Source organism: Budorcas taxicolor, chromosome 11, assembly GCF_023091745.1.
Source record: "Budorcas taxicolor isolate Tak-1 chromosome 11, Takin1.1, whole genome shotgun sequence".
NCBI classification, from domain to species: Eukaryota; Metazoa; Chordata; class Mammalia; order Artiodactyla; family Bovidae; genus Budorcas; species Budorcas taxicolor.
Window position 1 is genome coordinate 132659151 of NC_068920.1, and position 23087 is coordinate 132682237.

Sequence of the window (23087 nt, forward strand, 5' to 3'; positions counted from 1 at the left end):
ATTAAATTATATACTTATGATCTGTGCATTTGTATATAATGTATACCTTAAAAATGAGAGAGAAAATAAAGAATATATGTGTCACAGTATGCACGTGTGTATGTGTGTGTGTGCACGCAGTTTATAGGTAAAAACTGGGAAGGAGGGAGGGTACATGCCAAGACACCTTCTAAAGCAGAGAACAATATGTGGGAAGATCACAAAGTGGAGGAAAGCCACTCCACAGCTCAGTGAATGAACAAGGAAGAGTGGTATGAAATGAGACTGGAGACGTGGGCAGACAACACCCAAAAGGTCCACAGTGAGTTTTATCATAAGCCCAATGCATGTCCTGATTTATATTTTTAAAGGATCACACTGTTTATGGTATAGAAAATAGACCGGAGGGCAGCCAAAGTGCAAAACAGTTGCAAGAGTGCCACCGTTTACCAGGCCAGTGGCAATTACTGGTTAGGCTAGGAGCAGTACAAGACTCTAAACTACTTCTAAAATATGCTACTAAGTGCCCGGTTTTGAGCAGGACACTAGAAACGTGAGTCTCCTCTCAATTTCAAAAGGCAATTGGCTGGATCAAAAGGAGAACTGTGGAACCACTTCCTTATACAGGTACTGTATTTTAAATCTCTTCTGTAAACTGATAAGAACACTGATGAACTGACACATCTTTGCACTAAATGCAGAGCTCTGAACAACTTATCAACCAGACTGAGGCTAGTGTCCCATCTAGTACTAATGTAGATGGTAGCACTCTACCATCTATAATCCCATTTCCCTTGCTTTGTCTTCTGATCAATATAAGGAGGAAGTCTCTAACTATCAAATGATTGCCTGTCTTTACTCACTTGAAAAATAAACTTTACACTTATAAAACATATTTTAGTTAACCATGGAACTCCATGAAGTATGGACTGAGTACAAGCTAAGAATAGTTCATAAACTGCACTGATTGTTAATCATTTCAGATGTAAGCAGGCTCAAACTGATGTTTCTGACTTTTTAAAATTACTCTCCAAATTCCTGACTTCTAAATCATCCATGATTTTAGGAATAAAAAGCAGGACAGTCACAAAGAACTAATTTTGGTTCCCAACTGGGTTCACTGTATTAAACTGTTTACTACTCATACCAACTTTCCAGATATCTCTTAAATGAAAGAAACACATTATTGTCCTTTCTTAAGAACTCAGGGGAGAGAAAAGAAATGTCAAGTTTCTTCTCTCAAGTGTCTGTGTGGTGTTAATATGGTATGGAGGTCAGTCCCTTGCTGAGGGGTCTCAGGACTCAATCATGTTTAGCTGTTAAGTCTCTATGGGGCAGGATCCGTTGTGGTCAACATGTACTCTACCAATCCTGCAGCAGATTTCTTTAGCAAGGGCATTCCAAGCCTCTGGGCAGTCATTTAAGCACAAAACATAAAACAAAAGATCCCAATTATTAAAAACTGTTAGTCACTCAACAAATATGAAGGCAATCAAAAGAACTACCTTCACATACAAATGTGGGACTCACCAACAGTTAGCATTTTAAAATAGCAGTTAAGAGAAGGGAGAAGGCTTCCCAGCCTGATCCTATCTGCATCTGTCACACAGTAGGAGCTCAGTAAACAAGGAGAAAAGGAAAGATATATACATTTGAATGCAGAGTTCCAAAGAATAGCAAGGAGAGACAAGAAAGCTTTCCTCAGTGATCAATGCAAAGAAATAGAGGAAAACAACAGAAAGGGAAAGACTAGAGATCTCTTCAAGAAAATTAGATGTCAAGGGAACATTTCATGCAAAGATGGGCTCAATAAAGGACAGAAATGGTATGGACCTAACAGAAGCAGAAGACATTAAGAAGAGGTGGCAACAATACACAGAACTACATAAAAAAGATCTTCATGACCCAGATAACCATGATGGTGTGATCATTCACCTAGGGCCAGACATCCTGGAGTGCTAAGTCAAGTGGAACAAAGCTAGTGGAGGTGACAGAATTCCAGTTGAGCTATTGCAAATCCTAAAAGATGATGCTGTGAAAGTGCTGCACTCAATTTGCCAGCAAATTTGGAAAACTCAGCAGTGGCCACAGGACTAGAAAAGATCAGTTTTCATTCCAATCCCAGAGAAAGGCAATGCTAAAGAATGCTCAAACTATCGCACCACTGCACTCATCCCACACACTATTAAAGTAAGGCTGAAAATTCTCCAAGCCAGGCTTCAGCAATACATAAACCGTGAACTTCCAGATGTTCAAGCTGGTTTTAGAAAAGGCAGAGGAACCAGAGATCAAATTGCCAACATCTGTTGAACCATCGAAAAAGCAAGAGAGTTCCAGAAAAACATCTACTTCTGCTTTGACTATGCAAAAGCCTTTGACTGTGTGGATCACAAGAAACTGGAAAATTCTTCAAGAGATGGGAATACCAGACCACCTTACCTGCCTCCAGAGAAATCTGTATGTACGTCAAGAAGCAACAGTTAGAACTGGACATGGAACAGACTGATTCCAAATAGGGAAAGGAGTACGTCAAGGCTGTATATTGTCACCCTGCTTATTTAACTTCTATGCAGAGTACATCATGAGAAATGCTGGGCTGAATGAAGCACAAGCTGGAATCAAGATTGCAGGGAGAAATATCAGTAACCTCAGATATGCAGATGACACCATCCTTAATGGCAGAAAGCAAAGCAGAACTAAAGAGCCTCTTGATGAAAGTGAAAGAGTTTAAGTTGTCTTAAAACTCAACATTTAGAAAACTAAGATCATGGCATCTGGTCCCATCACTTCATGGCAAATAGATGGGAAAACAATGGAAACAGTGAGAGACTTTACTTTGGGGGTGCTCCAAAATCACTGCAGATGGTGACTGCAGCCACAAAATTAAAAGACACTTTCTCCATGGAAGAAAAGCTATGATCAACCTAGATAGCATATTAAAAAGCAGAGACATTACTTTGCCAACAAAGGTCTGTCTAGTCAAAGCTATGGTTTTTCCAGTAGTCATGTGTGGATGTGAAAGTTGGACTATAATGAAAGTTGAGCACCAAAGAATTGATTCTTTTGAACTGTGGTGTTGGAGAAGACTCTTGAGTCCCTTGGACTGCAAGGAGATCCAACCAGTCAACCCTAAAGGAAATCAGTCCTGAATATTCATTGGAGGGACTGATGTTGAATCTGAAATTCCAATACTTTGGCCACGTGATACAAAGAACTGACTCAATGGAAAAGACCCTGGTGCTGGGAAAGACTGAAGGCGGGAGAAGGGGATGACAGAGGATGAGATGGTATGGTTGGATGGCATCACCAACTTGATGGACATGAATTTGAGTAAGCTCCAGGAGTTGGTGATGGACAGGGAAGCCTGGCGTGCTGCAATCTATGGGGTTTCAAAGAATTGGACATATCTGAGCGACTGAACTGAACTATCTTTGAATGTTTGCACATATGGATGAATAAATACAAACTACTCTGCATGTTTACTTAAGTAGCAGTTTACAGTGACTCCATCAGTGATGAGAGAAACAATTTTCCTTTGGAAACTAGTTCACAGCAACTTGTCACTTCACAAGGGAAGTTGTTCTTACTCTCCCCCTATTAATAATACCATGTCTCCATTTCTATGTATACAGTCTCCAAAGTACAATTATACCTGTTCTCTTATTTGATATTATAAGATAGATAAGGTAGATTATTCCACCCTATTTTACAGATGAAGAAACTATAAAACTCAGGGATTAACAGCTAATAAGCGGGAAGGCCTAAACTATAAATCCTTTATGAGTCATCTTGGAACATTTTGGTGAAATGGATCACTTTGTTTTAAACCAGACTATCCTCTCCTGGCCCAAACACAATCATGGGCTACTTACTGATAGATCCAATATAGTGAAATTGTATTTGTCTTCCAGTTGGTGCCAGACATATTCTAAGGTCATTAATCCCCAATGAGTCAAACTCTTTATACAAATTATACAAATAATCAATCCGTTCCCTTTCACTGTTCATTCACTCTCTTGATGGTGGAACCTGTAACTTGCTTCTCATTGACAGAATACAGTGAAGGTGACTGATGTCACTGCCTTGATTGAGAGACTATTATAAATTTTTTTTTTTTGGCCATGCTGAGAGGCATTTGAGATCTTAGTTACCTGACCAGGGATGGAACCCAGACCCTCTGCGTTGGGAGTGCAGAGTCTTAACCAGTGGACCACCAGGGAAGTCCCAAGAAAACATTATACACAATGGTGACGAGATGCCATTTCCATAATATAATTCATTACCTAGGTCTCCATTTTAACAGTTTGAAGATGAGTTTCCTGTTGACCTTAAAGAAGCAAACAGCACATGAAGTGCCTATGGTGACAGCCATGTGGCCAGAAAAGTGGGCAACTGCTAGGAGCCAAGAGCCTTGGCCCAACAATTAGAAAGAACTAAATTCGGCCAACAGCCACATGAGCCTGGACGAGGACCCCGAACTCCAGATGAGAACACAGTGCCAATGACACTTGCATGGCAGGCTAGTGACACATAAGCAGAGAAGCCAAGTCACTGGTGCCCTGACTCACAGAAAAGTGGGAGCCAATAAATGTGCGTTGTTTCATACCACCAAATCTGTGGTAATTTGTCACCCAGCAATAGAAAACCAATATCCAATACTGAAAGCACTACACCATCCTCTTTCCTAGTATAAGAGATAACCTGAGGCCCCATCCACAAAATCAAGACTACCTGGGGCTTGAGAGCGAACACATGAATGTTACAATAATATAGCTTCCTCCTTCTTTACATTCATTTCTTGGTTTATTACTTGCTCTTCAATACAATGGAATATTCCTTTGATGAGGTGCTTCTCAAAATGTAGCTGCCAAGCGGAGTGCAAATTCTTGCACCCTACCCTTAATATACAGAATCAGACAGCCTGGAGGTGGAGCCAGCAATCTGTCTTTTAACAAAGGCTCCAGGTGATTCTGAAACACTCTCAAGTCTGAGGACCACTGCTCTGGTGAAAACAAACATGAATGCCACTTCTGCCAATTCCTCAGCTGAAGGATAAGCCACATCAGCTCAGTGCTCAGAATACGGGAGTGGGGTAGCCTATGCCTTCTCCAGGGGATCTTCCCAACCCAGGAATTGAACCCGGATCTCCCGCACTGCAGGCGGATTCTTTACCAGCTGAGCTACCAGTGAAACCCTAACCTCCTGATAGCGACTTCAAATACTGCAGTGCAAACAAAGACAAGGTATAATGAAATTCAGCAGGTATTCACTAAATGCAAGGCACTGTCCTAGTAATAATCTACTAAGAAAGAAAAACATCAAATCTAACTGAAAATGAAAAAAGGGGAGGCATTATATTAACCCTAGGACAGACATTTGAAGTTTCTAAAAGTACTTTTCATGGATCACAACCTTGTTGTGGTGAAGGGGCTTGTGTAACTCAATGAAGGTATGACCCATGCCATCCAAGGCCACCCAAGACGGACAGGCCATAGAGGAGGTTCTGGCAAAATGTGTCATGCAAGGATGGTCACAATGACAGACAGAAATGGTAAGGATCTAACAGAAGCAGAAGAGATTAGGAAGATTGAAAAGATTACACAGAAAAACTATACAAAAAAGGTATTAATGACTCAGATAACCACAATGGTATGGTCACTCACCTAGCGCCAGATATCCTAGACTGTGAAATCAAGTGGCTCTTAAGAAGAATTACAAAGCTAGTGTAGGTGACAGAATTCCAGCCAAGCTATTTCAAATCCTAAAAGATAAAGATGTTAAAGTGCTGCACTCAATATGTCAGCAAATTTAGAAAACTCAGCAGTGGCCACAGACTGGAAAAGGTCAGTTTTCAGTCCAATCCCAAAGAAGCCCAATGCCAAAGAATGTTCAAACTACTGAACAACTGTACTCATTTCACATGCTAGCAAAGTAATGCTCAAAATCCTTCAAGCTAGGCTTTAGCAGTACACGAACTGAGAACTTCCAGATGTATGAGCTGGATTAGAAAAGGCAGAGGAACCAGAGGTCAAACTACCAAAAATCGTTGGATCATAAAGAAAGCAAGAAAATTCCAGAAAAAATATCTAGTTCTGCTTCATTGACTACATTAAAGCCTTTGACGGGGCAGATTACAACAAACTGTGGAAAATTCTTAAAGAGATGGGAATACCAGACCGCCTAACCTGCCTCCAGAGAAACCTGTATGCAGGTCAAGAAGCAACAGTTAGAATCAGACATGGAACAATGGACTGGTTCTAAATTGGGAAAGGAATATGTCAGGGCTGTATATTGTCACTCTGCTTATTTAACTTCTATGCAGAGTATATCACACGAAATCACAAGTTGGAATCAAGATTGATGGGAGAAATATCAAAAACCTCAGATATGCAGATGACACCACCCTAATGGCAGAAAGTGAAGAAGAACTAAAGAGCCTCTTGCTGAAACAGAAGAGTGAAAAAGCTGGCTTAAAATTCAACATTCCAAAAGCTAAGATCATGGCATCCAGTCCCTTCATTTCATGCCAAACAGTTGGGGAAAAAGTGAAAACAGTGACAGATTTCTTGGGCTCCAAAATCACTGCGGACGGTGACTGTAGCCAGGAATTTAAAAGTCGCTTGCTCCTCAGAAGGAAAGCCATGACAAATCTAGACAATGCATTTAAAAGCAGAGACACTACTTTGCTGACAAAGGACCATACAGACAAAGCTATGGTTTTTCCAGTAGTTGTGTACAGATGTGAGAATTGGACCAAAAGAAGGCTGAGCATCGAAGAACTGATCCTTTCCAACTGTGCTAGAGAAGACTATTGAGAGTTCCTTGGACTGCAAGATCAAACCAGTCAATCCTAAAGGAAATCATTTATTTCCTGAATATTCATTGGAAAGACTGATGCTGAATCTCCAATACTTAGGTCACCTGATGTGAAGAGCCGACTCACTAGAAAAGATCCTGTTGCTGGGAAATATTGAAGGCAAAAGAAGAGGGCGACAGAGGCTGAGACGGTTGGATGGCATCACTGACTCAATGGACATGCTGCTGCTGCTAAGTCGCTTCAGTCGTGTCCGACCCTGTGCAACCCCATACATGGCAGCCCACCGGGCTCCCCCGCAGCGGACATGAGTTTGAGCAAACTTGGGGAGACAGTGGAGGACAGGGAAGTCTGGAGTGCTGCAGTCCATGGGGTTACAAGAGTTGCAACTTAAGACAATTAAAACACGACTTAATGACTGAACAACAACAAAAGTACTTTTTATCAACACAAGACTTTAAGAACTGCACCCACAAAGACTATGACTCAGTGGGCAAAGAGATGCCATTTCCATGAAATCGTCATTTACATCTGCTGACGAGTCAGACAGGTGGTGAGAGAAGATTGGAGAAGAATTAGAGCAGTGAGACAAGAACAAGCAGGTCGCGATGACAAACATGTTTCCTTGCTAGACTTTATCCATAGTAAACAAGAGATGAGGAGATAAGACAAAAGGAGGGACTGTCCAGTGAAGGAAGCTGAAATCCTCGCTGAGGACTCTGGATATCAAACACAGGAAAAACACGTGGGAGGCACTACAGATGCTCAAGGAGGAGACTGGTGTTTGAAAAAATGTACTTACTCTTCCTTAGCTAAAACATCCTTCCTCTTGGTATAACCTTCTGGCACGTGAGTATATGTACATATGCTATATGCCAATTAGTGTTCACAAGCAGAGAAGTACAAACGCCAAGGGCAAGGAAGTAAACTTACCTAACTGCATTTATTAACTCTATCTGTTTGCTTCCTTGCCAATATGCCACCTAACTGAGTTACTTGAAGGCAGGAATTCCAGCCTAGCTTAATTTTGCAGTTGCAATGCTGTGTCTGAGCCAGAGCAGGCCCTCAATAAATGCTTACTGGATAAACAAAACCAAACTGCATGAACTGGTAAGGGTGCAGGCCAGATTCCAGTTCTTTAGCACAACCATCAAGATGTACAAAGCCTTTCTTTTCCACCTGAATTCACAATTATCAAAGTTCCTGTAAATAGGCTATTGTTTATAGCCAAGTTAATTATTACCACGATAGCAGAAACCAATTCGTCATAAAATTATAGTCTTGATACCAAACAAGATTTTTCACAGAACACTTTTTCTCTGAAGCAAAATGATACAATTTGAAACTAGCTGCTACACTATCAATTAAAACTAAGCCTTCCTTAGGTCAGATTAGGTAAACCACAATATAAGTTTCACCCTTAGATAAGTGGAAACATTCTTCAACTCAGGATAGGAAGAGAGCAGGAAAGATAAGTCTGGTGAGAGTGAAATCCCTCAACATAACTGTTTAAAGGTACATTAATAAGCAACTGAGAACAATGGTGATTTATTTTCACGTTCAAAATATGAACGTATCCTTCCAGTTTCCTGGAAATGCACAGCTCCATTTTACCATACTTCCAAATGGTTTTTATTCTTGTACATTTTCATTCCTTCAATAAATATTTGTCAAATGCCTACAATGTTCATGTGCTAGACCTTGGTCATGTGCAAGAAGAGAGCTGTAGGATTTGCCCTCCCAGAGCTCATATCCCAACAGAGAGGGCGGACACTCAACAAATTATGCAACTGTTTAATAAGGCTGGGGAGACACAACAAGGAACACAAGCGTTAAGAGAGCATGTAACACTGAATTCATCCCATGCTTCCTTTTGCCTTCAAAGTCAATTGCCTTCACACTTTCTTACTACCGAAACCTAATTACTACTCTGTGTGTGCACCCCTTTCAGGAGTTATTCTGGATAACTGCCAGGTTTTCAACTGTAGCTCTCAGATGTACCTCTGGGGAAGATAAACTGAACTGGTTCAAAAGTAATTCTTCCACCAGCTGCTTTGATAATATAAATTTTTCTCTACATCTCTTTGCTTTAATATACAGAGTCATGTCAGGAAATAAAAATCTCTCTTTTGAGTGTTTTGAGTCTTCACCCATTCATGGGATGATCTTCTTCAAAAGCTGTTTTAATTCAATGAGCATTTACAAAAAGCCCACATAATGGAATATGTGATCTTCAGGAAGAAAAGGCCTCCAGGTATAATTTACGTTCCAGGAAAACAGACCACACAGATTTTTTTGCCCTCTGGAGTCATATTTTTTAATATGAACACAGTACTGAGTAAAGAACCGTCTGCTAGAAGAAGTTTATAAATTTGTGCCATGCACTCCCCACACCCACTTTTTTAAAGTAAGTCTCATTACAACTAAAAGAAGATCAACAAACTATGTTTTAGTGAACATTGGATGTTTGCTAAATTGACCTTTGCTTTCCAGAATGATAGGAAATCTGCTGTCAGGCACAGGAAGTGAGTCAGATAACGGAAGGGGGAAAAATAAGAACAGAAAAGTCACACTAAAATTTCCTATAAATTAGGAAATATAAATCTAGGAAAGGCTGCTTATTTTAAAGAAAAAAAAATAAGATTCCCTATCACAGACACTGTTGCAAATAAAACAGTTATTCTGTTGGCACTTACAGAAAGCCAGATCCTAGAATGGAAGAAAAAAAATTTTATGTCAATATTTACAGTGCAAAAGAGATAACAGAAAGGGGAAAACAAGAGGTATCTGGGTTAATAACCTTCTTCAGTGAAAGCCTTGCACTGGGTTAAATTTCGACTTAAAATTTTCAGACAAGTCAGCATCTCAGTTCAAAACAGTATGGCATAATATTGCTCAAAAGCAGAGGAATGCACTATGTCCCTTACAGTTATTCCAGTTTGACAAGATCCACTGTGATTTTTCTGTTACTCATTCCACAAATGTTTACTGGATGCCTATGCACAGAAGTAATGGGAGACACCTAAAGAACTAATCTCATAGAGGAGCAGAGGGTGCTATAAGAGCATCTTTGAGAAGTATGAGATATTTAAGGAATGCTTCTCTGAGGAAGCAACATTCAAATTCAGGTGTGAAGATGAGGGACTTTCCTGGTGGTCCAGTGGTTAGGATTGCAATGCAGTGGTTAGGCTGCAATGCAGGGGATGAGGGACCAGGGACCTCAGTTCCCACATGCTGAGCAGCAACTAAGCCCTAAAACTGGAGATCTTACATACCACAACTAAGACCCAATGCAGCCAAATAAATGAATAAATAAATGTTTTTTAAAAAGATGTGAAGATAAAGATAAATGGGGAGCTACATTCCTGGCAGACATAACATTACTTGAAGATCTGAAAAAAAAGGAAATGGGAGAGATGGCAACTGATGCTGGCAAGAATAGAGAGTGAGAGCCAAGACATGAAGGTGATGACACAGACAAGGGCCAGATCATAGAGCCTTGCAGATGATGTTCTAGATTTGAGGACTTCATTCCAAGAGCAAAGGGAAGACAGTGGAGGATTATAAGCAAAGGAGTGATGTGACCAGATACACACTTTTAAAAAAAAGATCATTATGAAGCAGAGAAAAAGGACTGGAAGGGCAAAAGTGGATGTTAGTAAGCAACCAAATCAAGCAGCATTGAACTGTAACCCATAGTATAAATATTCATAAACTCATATGCATATAAGTAAATCACTGAATAAATATATATTGGGGAGAAACCATAACTCTTCCATGCAGAAGTCCAAATAAAATTAGGTCAATATTCTGCCCTCAAGGAGGTGAAGTATAACTCTCCATCCCTTAAATGAGGTCTCTTTCTTCCAAAGAGATTAACTTTACAGGGAAAACCCTGACAAACACTACCTCAGCAAGGGAATCAAAGTCATCAACAGTGATTAAGTCGCGATGATGACATGTACTCTTAGGACAATGAGAAAGGCACTTCAACCCCATAATCCTGTCTAATCATGAGAAAAAACATCAGACAAATCCCAGTTGAGGGGCATTCTACAAAATACCTGACTAGAACTCCTCAAAACTATCAAGGTTATCAAAAACAAGACTGAGAAACCATCATAGCCAAGAGGAGGCAACAGACACGTGACAACTAAATGTTATGGATTATGGATGAGAGCCCAGAACAGAAAAAGAACATTCGGTGAAAACTAAGTATGAACTTCAGTTAATAATACTGTGTAAGTATCAGTTCATTTTAATTGTGTCAAATGTACCATAAGATGTTAATAACTAGGAAAATCGGATGTGGGGTATATGGGAACTCTGTACTACCGTCACAATTTTTCTGTAAATCTGTTCTAAAAACCATTCTAAAATTAAAAGATTAAAGCGTATGTGGGGAGAGTGGTAGTGGAGCCATCTTTCTCGTTTAGGCTAAAATGATGGAACTTAACAGGACCTGGTGATTCACCGGGCTCGTGGGTGGGGTAAAGTAATCAGTAGTGAAAGCTGCACAGGTTGCAAGGATGAAAGGTTACTGCCCAGATTTCGGGCTTGGACGACTGACTGGAGTCATTCGCTCATTAAGGGAGCAGTGGAGAAGAACGTTACCTGAAGGAAAGATAACGACCAGCAGGTCCTGGAGGCCCATTATGTACCAGGCGCTTTCCAATGCTCATTTTGCAAGGTAAAAACTAGTATTTAGCCCAACGCCAAATAAATTAGATTTGGGTATCAGATCCGGTATCAGGTTTACATGAGCCCCAAAGCCCGCGCTCTTTTCACTACACAGTTCCAGGTTCTGCCCGTGCACATATACCGACACTGGCCGCCCAGGCGCCTCTTTTCTGGGAGTGGAAGCGGGTGCATCTGCAGTACGGCCCTTGCAGTCACTCCCCTTCCCCGGGCCTCATCTACCAAGAGATTCTCTCCATCGCCGAAATTGAATGCAAGAGAGGCGCGTAAAATCTTCATTAAAATAAAGACAAGACACCACAGAAGAGAACTGCATCACCTCTCAAGGAACTAAAAATAATAATAACGAAGTGAAGAAGCCAAGGGAATTCTCCCGCTCCACTCTCGTGGAGCGGTCCCCTAAGGAAAAGGCAATCCCCCGGGAGGGGGCCGAGTCGGAGCGGCGGGCCTAGGATGCTCCCACGCTCCCCGACCCCAAATCCCCAGCACTCGGCAGGACCCCCGAAGAAACTGCCGCCAGTCTGCCCGGAGCCACGCGGCGCAAGGTGACACAAACCACGCCGGCCTCTCAGGCGCCTAGGAGAGGCCGGGACCAGCAGGGCAAGGGGCGTCCGCGGGGCCCGCGCTACCTTGTACTTATCAAAGCCAGCCAGCTGCTCCGGGCTCACGTATTCGTAACTTGCCATGACGACCCGAACACGAGCGCCCAGTCGGCAGCGACTCTCCACGACGAGATAGGAAACCAGAAGCACTACACCGGCTGAGCAGGACTGGGAAGAACCGGGAGGGCAGAGAAGCTATAAGAGCCGCGTTCCGCCCACCGCGCACGCGTACCCGCCCCCGCCACTTCCGCCGCCTCTCAGCACGCAAGCGCAGTCATCACTTCTCCCCGCCCACCGAGGGAGGCGTGCTAGGAGGCTCACGCGGGGGGGGGGCTTCACTGTTTTAACCAATCAACGTGGACCTGGGACCACTAAGTCCCGCCTTCTAGGCCTCCTCGTCGCTTTATTCGCTAACGTCAAAATTGGTGAGTTGAGGTAAGGCAAGAAGGGAGGTGAAAGGTCAATTTCCCAGGAGGGCTTGCTCTTCGTCCCTGGGGAATGCCGGTGGTAGGGTGGCGTCCGTGCTTGGGTAGAGATTTGGTGGTACCGTTTTAGTCTCGGGGGGCAAGGTAGAATGGTTGTGTGCGAATCAGTTCAGGAGTTCCTCAGAAAAGAGGACTTAGTCCTCCTAAGTCGTAAAAAGCAGAAAAAGCATCTGTGCCCAGCCCGCTTCCAGCTCGTAGCGCGGTATGCTGCACGCAGTGACCTAATGACTGTGACTTGCTCTAGAGAAGCTGGTGAGAGGCTGTTTGCAGTTGGTAAAGGGGCATGAATGGGCGTAGGTACCTGGAAAGGGGGAGGCGGGCGAGGGGCTCGGCGCGCCCCACGGGCCACCCCCCGACGTCGACCACCTACCGCCGCGTCCCAGCCCGCGGCCGCGCGCTGGCCTCGGCGCTGCCGGCCCGTGACGCATGTTTGTGAATTTTGAGCACAAACTCCGCTCTACTCCAAATGATGGTTGCTAGTGTCTTCCAAGCAGAGGCGTTGGCCTCTGAGTCTCTTGTTGTTTAGTCGCTAGGTCGCGTCGCACAATTTTTGCAATCCCGTGGACTATAGCTCGCCAGGCCCCTCTGTGCATGGGATTTCCCAGGCAGGGATACTGCAGCAGGTTACCATTTCCTTCTCCAGGGGATCTTCCAGACCAGGGACTGACCCCATGTCTCCTGCATTGCGGGCATCCCAGGTGGCGCTAGTGGTAAATAACTAGCCTGTCAATGCTAGTAGAGGTAAGAGACGGGGTTTCGATCCCTGGGTCGGAAAGATTCCCTGAAGGAGGGTATGTCAACCCACTCCAGTATTCTTGCCTGGAGAATCCCAGGGACGGAGTAGCCCAGAGTCGGACACGACTGAAGCGACTTGGCAGGCACGCCCGCATTGTAGCCAGATTCTTTACCACTGAGCCACTTGGGGGTCCTTAAATGCATTTGCAAGAAGTTAATTTTTATAACTGAAACCAATTGTAGAAAAAATTAGATCAATAGCTAGTGTGTATCAGTCTAGTAAATAATAATAATAGTTGATTGTGCTGTTACTGTTGCTGCTGCTAAGTCGCTTCAGTCGTGTCTGACTCTCTGTGACCCCATAGACGGCAGCCCACCAGGCTCTACCAATAGCATAATTATTAATTATCCTTCCATGTGGGGAATTTTACATAGCTTATCACCAACCCGTCACAACACTGAGACGGAAGACACTTTCCCCACTTTGCAGGCTGCTACTGCTGCTAAGTCGCTTCAGTCATGTCCGATTCTGTGCGACCCCATAGACGGCAGCCTGCCAGGCTCCCCCGTCCCAGGGATTCTTCAGGCAAGAATACTGGAGTGGGTTGCCATTTCCTTCTCCAATGCATGAAAGTGAAAAGTGAAAGTGAAGTCGCTCAGTCTTGTCTGACTCTTAGCGATCCCATGGACTGCAGCCCACCAGGCTCCTCCATCCATGGGATTTTCCAGGCAAGAGTACTGGAGTGGGGTGCCGTTGCCTTCTCCGCTTTGCAGGCTAGGAAACCAAAATTCAGATGACCTAACCAGCCTAGGATCACTTAATTACACAGCTTGGAAATGGTCGACTCAACAAGGAATGTGGTCTTTGGTATGGAAAACCTTCACCTAAGGGAATCTCTCAATCTCTCTGGGACTCTGAAGCAAGGACAATTATTTTGAGATCTCATGTTCTTTACATTCATTCATTCAACAAATACTCATTGAGGACTTATATATATCAAGCATAAGTACTTTATTGTTTCTCCATATGTCTTCTAGACTTTAAGATTCTTATGAAGTAATAGGTGTAAAACTGTCATCATATTTGGTGCATAGTACATGATCAATAAAATTGGTTGTTCTTCCTCACTTGCCCTAAGGGGAGGAATTTTATCCTAATAAAACCTGGTTTTCCACATGTTCCATAGACTGTTGTCATTGAGTCACTAAGTCGTGTCTGACTCTGCAACCCAGTGGGCTCTAATTCACCAGGCTCCTCTGTCCATGGCATTTTCCAGGCAAAAATACTGGAATGGGTTGCCATTTCCTTCTCTAGGGGATCTTTCCAGACCAGAGATCGAACCCATGTCTCCTGACATTGGCAGGCAGATCCTTTATCACTGAGTTACCAGGGAAGTCCCATAGCCTAGCAGCCTGCAAATAATACATGAGTCATCTCTTCACATGAGGTGGCCAAAGTACTGGAGTTTCAGCTTTAGCATCATTCCTTCCAAAGAACACGTAGAACCAGTCTCCTTTAGAATGGACTGGTTGGATCTCTTTGCAGTCCAAGAGACTCTCAAGAGTCTTCTCCAACATCACAGTTCAAAAGCATCAATTCTTCACCGCTCAACTTTCTTCACAGTCCAACTCTCACATCCGTACATGAGCACTAGAAAAACCATAGCCTTGACTAAATGGAGCTTTAAGACTCTGATGCTGGGAGGGATTGGGGGCAGGAGGAGAAGGGGACGACAGAGGATGAAATGGCTGGATGGCATCACTGACTTGATGGACATGAGTTTGGGTGAACTCTGGGAGTTGGTGATGGACAGGGAGGCCTGGCGTGCTGCAGTTCATGGGGTCGAAAAGAGTCAGACACGGCTGAGCGACTGAACTGAACTGAATACATTTTGTTGCATGAATGAGCAAAGATCTCTGCTATGCTGTGAAGTGCCCAGCTTTGAGAAGTACATTGGAAATGTGAATCTTCCTTTAAGAAGGAAATTGGCATAATTTTCATAATGAAAATTATGAAACCACCTCCTTGGACATAAAAGTATTTTCCTTCTGCCGGTAGGGTATTTAAATTCCCTCTGTGTACTGATAAGAAAACTGAATCAAGATTTTAGACAATCAGACTGAAGCTATTCTCCCAAGTAATACACTACAGATTTCCCCTGTTCTATGTTTCTTTCAAAACATATGAAGAGGAAAAAACCTCATTAAATTATTTTTAATAACAGACCTGTGCTTACCCATCTGAGATTTAAACTTCATACTTTAAAAGATATTCAATTGTGAAAAACCATAAAATGTGACGAGTACATGAACCTAATAGTTAATAAACTGTACTTACTGTGAATCACTTCAGATGTAAGCAAACTCAAAGTAACATTTCTAATTTTGTAAAATTTTTCCTAACTCTGATATTTTCTTCAAAAGTACTGTTTTTAAAAGAGCAGATTTTAATTTTGTGAGAGCAGCTTCAATTTGTGGCCTCTCTTCTGCAGAAGGAGGGGCTTCCCTGGTGGTTAAGTGGTAAAGAATCTGCCTGCAGTGCAGGAGACGGGTTTGATCCCTTGGTCCAGAAGATCCCCTGGAGAAGGAAACAGCAACTCACTCCAGTGTTCTTGCTGGGAAATCCTATGGACAGAGGAGCCTGGCATACCCTACAGTCCATGGTGTTGCAAAGAGTCAGACATGACTTAGCAAATAAACAACAACAACAAACAACTTCTACAGAAGACTATAACAAATTAGAATCAGATATGAGTCAGTCTGAGAATTTCTAAACTGAAACACAACACAGAACTTTGTCTATACTTTGACATCTGTTGCATACTGGCTTTGTGATCCTAGACAACTTACTCACCTAACCATGTTCTCTTTTTTTAAAGAGCGAGCATTAGATGAAATCTTTAAGATACTGTTCATCTCTGAAATTTAACTAAATTATATCATTTAACTTCTCTAAGATGAAATCAACTGATCTGTAAAATGATCATAATTCTTGTCCTATCTTTTACACTTATTACATAAGAGCATGTCATAAGCCTGTTAAGTTAAGCCCATACAAATTTAGAAAGATGGTAACAATGACCCTGTATGCAAGACAGCAAAAGAGTCATAGATGTAAAGAACAGACTTTTATACTATGTGGGAGAAGGTGAGGGTGAGACAATATGAGAGAATGGCATTGAAGCATGTACGTTACTGTATGTAAAACAGATGACCGGTGCAAGGTCAATGCATGAAGCAGGGCACTCAAAGCTGGTGCTCTGGGACAACCCAGAGGGATTGGGTGGGGAGGGAGGTGGGAGGGGGGTTCAGGATGGGGGGACACCTGTACACCCATGGCTGATTCATGTCAATGTATGATGAAAACCACCACAATATTGTAATTAGCCTACAATTAAAATTAAAAATATATATGTTGAGTTATATCTGAGTGGAAAAAGAAATTAAACCCATACAAATATAAGGTATATATGGTGAGTGTGAAAGTGAAAGTGAAATCGCTCAGTCAGGTCCGACTCTACCAGGCTCCTCCGTCCATGGGATTTTCCAAGCAAGAATACTGGAGTGGGTTGCCATTTCCTTCTCCAATGCATGAAAGTGAAAAGTGAAAGGGAAGTCGCTCAGTCATGTCCGACTCTTTGCGACCCCATGGACTGTAGCCTACCAGGCTCGTCTGTCCATGAGATGTCCAGGCAAGAATACTAGAGTGGGTTGCCATGTCCTTCTCCAGGGCATCTTCCCCACCCAGGGATTGAAACCGGGTCTCCTGCATTGTAGGCAGACGCTTTACTGTCTGAGCCATCAGGGAAATCCATGGTAAATATAAGCCCATATAAACATAAGGTATTATTTTTCAAAACCCCATAAATCCTAGGCCTGGGTGAGTTTTACCAGGCACTCTCGCCTAAGAAGAAAACATTGTCAGGTAAACAAATTTACATTTGCAAGTAAATCACCTTCCTGTCTCCTCTTTCCTGAATTCCTGTCCAGGGTGCATTTATCCCTAAGCCTGCCCAGGGCTGGTAGGGACCACTTCACATTGGCCTGGCTATTTACTCCTTTGTATACCCCCATGCTATCTCTTCCTTCTGCACCACAGTACGGAGCATAGTTTGGCACTGCCTGCTTCTCTTGTCTGCCTCCTCATCTGTTGAAGTTTATCTGTGCTATATCTCAAACACTCAAGATAAGGCTTTTTGCCTTTCGGTATGATAATCATAAAAGAGACCTGTGCTAGTGTCATCACCTTCAGAATATAACCTCGGGATAAAAAGTAGTGTACTTCCTACAATTCCTGTTTTACTTAGTCTGAAGTAAGATGGTGTCAAATATGTGGAGGTATCTAGAAAATTGGAATAAGTTAAGGACTAATATAGGGCTTCTCTTGTGGCTCAGCTGGTAAAGAGTTCACCTGCAATGCCGGAGACCTGGGTTCAATCTCTGGTTTGGGAAGATCCCCTGGAGAAGAGAAAAGCTACCCATTCCAGTATTCTGGCCTGGAGAATTCCATGGACTGTATAGTCCATGGGGTCGCAAAGAGTCAAGACATGGCTTAGTAACTTTCACTTTCAAGTACTAATATAGTTAATAAATCTGATATAAGTTATTCAAGCCATAAAAATGGGGAAGTTTTCCCAAGGAAGCTTATATAAAGATACTGATTCGGTTTTAATTTTTAAAACAATAAAGCCTTACAGTAACTTATTGGTTCTCAAAGCAGTTTGACCTCTCACTCAATCATCCTAACAACCCTGCACCATGGCCGGATAGTTGATCTAATTGTACAAAATGGAACAACAGAAGAATTACATATCTAGTCCAAAAGGTTATGGTAAAGCTGAGACAAGAGCACAGGTCATCAAACTTCTAGTTGAATAACTTTCTACTACACCCTGCTTCTACAAGTTACCATGGTAAGATGTTAAAAAAATCACAAGTTGACTTCTAATCAAGTCTAGAGGGGAAAAAAGCTAGGACAGAACTGAACAGAGTCATTAAATTGCTTGTTGTTTGTTAAAGATGAAATTCCCTACCTAGGGTGAACCTTCTCAGATTAGGTTTTGGCTGCTGGGTTTTGGCTGTTTTTTATATTTTTAAAGCATAATCCTACTAGGTAAGAATATATTGAGAACTCTCTTTGAGTGAGTCATCAAATACTTTATTACAGAAAAGGGCAGTGTAATATACTGAGTTTCGGCAGAAACAAATGCTGCCTTATACCTTCTATTGCCCATGTCACTAGAGGAGGGTGGTTTCTCCATGATTCTGTGACTTGTCCCACTGGTTTTCTGGCCATTTTTCATGCTCTTAACCTTTGAACACCAGCCAACTCAGTGGTGTCAATAGTCATTCAAAACCAAAAGAAACAGTGTAAAGATTCAGAGGAACTTAGAGGCCCAAGTTTTGAATATGAGTGATTACTTCTTATATATTATATCCATTATTCATGAGCATGACTGTTAAATAAAAAGAGAATAACTTTTAAAAAAAAAACTGACCTCAGCAAAGTTTTACACTGGGCAAAGTCTTATCGTCAGCATTCTTTGAAGTGTTGGTAGTGACCCAACATCTGTATTTTCTGAGCAGAGAGAGAATTGATACCTGTCCTACACACCCATCCTCCTCCCCATTGTTATTATACCAAAATGGATGCAGAACTCTAGGCGTATCAAGTACACATCATTCAGATGGGTAGCCTAGTGGCATCACCCCGTCATGCCTCTCTCCTTATTCCTGTTTGCTTCATCTAACATCAGGTCAGCAAATATAACCAAACATAACCACTATTCTTATTTTTCTTTCTCAAATTTGAACATACAGCCATGCAAGGGACTTCATTGGCTGTATGTTGGGTAGGGATCACTTTTGTCTTCATGAAACTTTGAAATCATCAGAGTTCAGATGGATAGTTATTTAGTTTGCATGGAAGAGAAAGGTACTGGGGGGGAGAAAAGACGCTAATTGGAGAAAGTGAGTAGGCAAGTTTGCTATAATCCATTTTCCTTAAGAATCCTCAAAAACCTGGGGCAGGGGTTGAGGTAATAGTTGCCAACATAGATACCTAATACAGTAAGGCTTTGAGGTTGTTGCTGAAATCCCCAAGGCATGTAGCCTGCTTGACCAGAAGTCTAGCAGAAGTTAGGAAGCAAGACATACAGACATGAGACAATGTATAAAAGTAACAACCTCATTATCTCTTCATGTATCCTAGTTGAACATTCAGTTCAGTTCAGTCACTCAGCTCAGTTGTGTCCGACTCTTTGTGACCCCACGAACCACAGCATGCCAGGCCTCCCTGTCCATTACCAACTCCCGGAGTCCACCCAAACCCATGTCTATTGAGTTGGTGGTGCCGTCCAACCATCTCATCCTCTCTCATCCCCTTCTCTTCCTGACCTCAATCTTTCCCAGCATCAGGGTCTTTTCAAATGAGTCAGCTCTTCGCATTAGGTGGCCAAAGTATTGGAGTTTCAGCTTCAGCATCAGTCCTTCCAATGAATATTCAGGACTGATTTCTTTTAGGATGGACTGGTTGGATCTCCTTGCAGTCCAAGGGACTCTCAAAAGTCTTCTCCAACACCACAGTTCAAAAGCATCAATTCTTTGGCACTCAGCTTTCATCACAGTCCAACTCTTACGTCCATACATGACCACTGGAAAAACCATAGCCTTGACTAGATGGATCTTTGTTGGCAAAGTAATGTCTGTGCTTTTCAATATGCTGTCTAGGTTGGTCATACCTTTCCTTCCAAGGAGTAAGTATCTTTTAATTTCATGGCTGCAATCACCATCTGCAGTGATTTTGAAGCCCAAAAAAGTAAAGTCAGCCACTGTTTCCACTGTTTCCCCATCTATTTGGCATGAAGTGATGGGACCAGATGCCATGATCTTAGTTTTCTGAATGTTGAGCTTTAAGCCAACTTTTTCACTCTCCTCTTTCACTTTCATCAAGAGGCTCTTTAGTTCTTCTTCACTTTCTGCCATAAGGGTGGCATCATCTGCATATCTGAGGTTATTGATATTTCTCCCGGCAGTCTTGATTCCAACTTGTGCTTCCTCCAGCCCAGTGTTTCTCATGATGTACTCTGCATAGAAGTTAAATAAGCAGGGTGGCAATGTACGGCCTTGATGTACTCCTTTTCCTATTTGGAACCAGTCTGTTATTCCATGTCCAGTTCTAACTGTTGCTTCCTGACCTGCATACAGGTTTCCCAAGAGACAGGTCAGGTGGTCTGGTATTCCCATCTCTTGAAGAATTTTCCAGTTTCATATGATCCATACAGTCAAAGGCTTTGGCGTAATCAATTATGCAGAAGTGGATATTTTTCTGGAACTCTCTTGCTTTTTCGATGATCCAGTGGATGTTGGCAATTTGATCTCTGGTTCCTCTGCCTTTTCTAAAACCAGCTTGAACATCTGGAAGTTCACGGTTCACATATTGCTGAAGCCTGGCTTGGAGAATTTTGAGCATTACTTTACTAGCATGTGAGATGAGTACAATTGTTTGGTAGTTTGAGCATTCTTTGACATTGCCTTTCTTTGGGATTGGAATGAAAACTGACCTTTTCCAGTCCTGTGGCCACTGCTGAGTTTTCCAAATTTGCTGGCATATTGAATGCAGCACTTTCATAGCATCATCTTTCAGGATTTGAAACAGCTCAACTGGAATTCCATCACCTCCACTAGCTTTGTTCATAGTGATGCTTCCTAAGGCCCACTTAACTTCACATTCCAGGATGTCTGGCTCTAAGTGAGTGATCACACCATCGTGATTATCTGGGTCGTGAAGATCTTTTTTGTACAGTTCTCCTGTGTATTCTTGCCACCTCTTCTTAATATCTTCTGCTTCTGTTAGGTCCCTACCATTTCTGTCCTTTATCAAGTCCATCTTTCCATGAAGTATTCCCTTGGTATCTCTAATTTTCTTGAAAAGATCTCTAGTCTTTCCCATTCTGTTGTTTTCCTCTATTTCTTTGCATTGATCGCTGAGGAGGGCTTTCTTATCTGTCCTTGCTATTCTTTGGAACTCTGCATTCAGATACTTATATTTTTCCTTTTCTTCTTGGCTTTTCGCCTCTCTTCTTTTCACAGCTATTTGTAAGGCCTCCCCAGACAGCCATTTTGCTTTTTTGCATTTCTTTTCCATGGGGATGGCCTTGATCCCTGTCTCCTGTACAATGTCACGAACCTCCATCCATAGTTCATCAGGCACTCTATCAGATCTAGTCCCTTAAATCTATTTCTCACTTCCACTGTACAATCGTAAGGGATTTGATTTAGGTCATACCTGAATGGTCTAGTGGTTTTCCCTACTTTCTTCAATTTAAATCTGAATTTGGCAATAAGGAGTTCATGATCTGAGCCACAGTCAGCTCCCAGTCTTGTTTTTGCTGACTGTATAGAGCTCCTTCATCTTTGGCTGCAAAAAATATAATCAATCTGATTTCGGTGTTGACCATCTGGTGATGTCCATGTGTAGAGTCTTCTCTTGCATTGATATAAGCATCAGCAAAATACTCATATTGGATTTCTCTTCCTCGTTTGGCATGAGACTAGGAACAGGAAAGATTAAAGGGATAATTTGAGAAGCTAGTGCTAGAGGTAACTGCCAGCAAGTTCCCTCTTGAAAAGAGTAGGTAGGTAATCAGGGAAAAGTGAATTAACAGCTTCTCCAGAGAAACTGATGTAAAGAATGGGAGCATTAAGATGGACCCTAGAGCTAAGATTTCTATGATGGAATAAGCCACACAAGTAGGAAAATAGATAAAAACCAAAGAGAGAACTAAGGAGGATAAAATGCTTTTCCTAGGTAATTTTTTTTTAAAGCCCATCTTTGTATAGGCATAGCCCTTTAAATTTTATAAAGTGCTGGAAGTAAAGGCTTTTCTTTCAGAAATGAAAACCTAGATGTGTATTAGAAGAAACACTTTTCTCATAAAAAATGCATCTATGGCTAGGGTCCCTGAGGGGGCCATTGCAACTGTCCCGTCTCTGAGGAGGAAGTGCTCTGGAAAGACGTGTGAAAAGATGAGGAGGAGCTGGATGGGGATGAGCCAGGAGCCAGGTAATGCCACGTCAGGGAGACCATGGAGTCTGACAGAGAGCCACTTTTCATCTCTCTCTCTCTCTCTCTCTCTCTCTCTCTCTCTCTCTCTCTCTCTCTCTCTGTGGCTCCAATAAAGTACAGGTTCTGCAGAACAGCCTTGTGAGTTGAGGCCACCTCCTTCCTGATCCAGGCTCTTCCTGTTGTTTTCCACACTGAAGAGATGCTTCTAACCTCACCGTAGGGCTGTCAGGAGGAATGCCTGCAGCTCTACCTTCACTTCCTGGAAAGGTCTAGATGGTTCCTGCGATAGCTGAGGTGTCTCGGTGGGAAAATATTTGAAATTCAGTACTGTTTGAATTGCTGATTCCTGAGATAAAATAAAATACTTTCATTTTAAATGATGACACCTTGATCTCTCTAAACCTGGTGAGGAGAATTCTCTTGGCCTCTTCTCACACAGGGACTCCCAAGCTCATCTGTGCCCACCATGTTGTTTTAACTTACACCTCCTGTCCTCACTCCAATGACAGAGTGCGGAGTGCAGCCCCGTCCTCCCGCTCTGGCCACCCACTCCTTTCCCGGCATTGTTCCAAGCCAGAAGATGTAGGGTAGGAGCAGGTACCAGTGGGAGAGATGTCCCCTGCCCCTAATGACTCTTTGGTTTTTATTTTAGAATGGAGATGCTGGGGAGAGACATGCACACATTAAGAAACAGACCAGATACATTA

At 42.5% G+C, this 23087-nt stretch overlaps 1 protein-coding gene across 1 annotated transcript in view; it reads right to left on the bottom strand.

The window, feature by feature from the left end:
* SELENOI (selenoprotein I) overlaps nt 1–12237 on the bottom strand; it is a 37627-nt gene extending 25390 nt beyond the window's left edge. Inside the window, exon 1 of the mRNA XM_052649146.1 lies at nt 12121–12237. Coding sequence (XP_052505106.1) covers nt 12121–12177 — 57 coding nt within the window. The 5' untranslated portion in view covers nt 12178–12237. The remainder of the gene's footprint in view (nt 1–12120) is intronic.
* Nucleotides 12238–23087: the final 10850 nt, after the last annotated feature.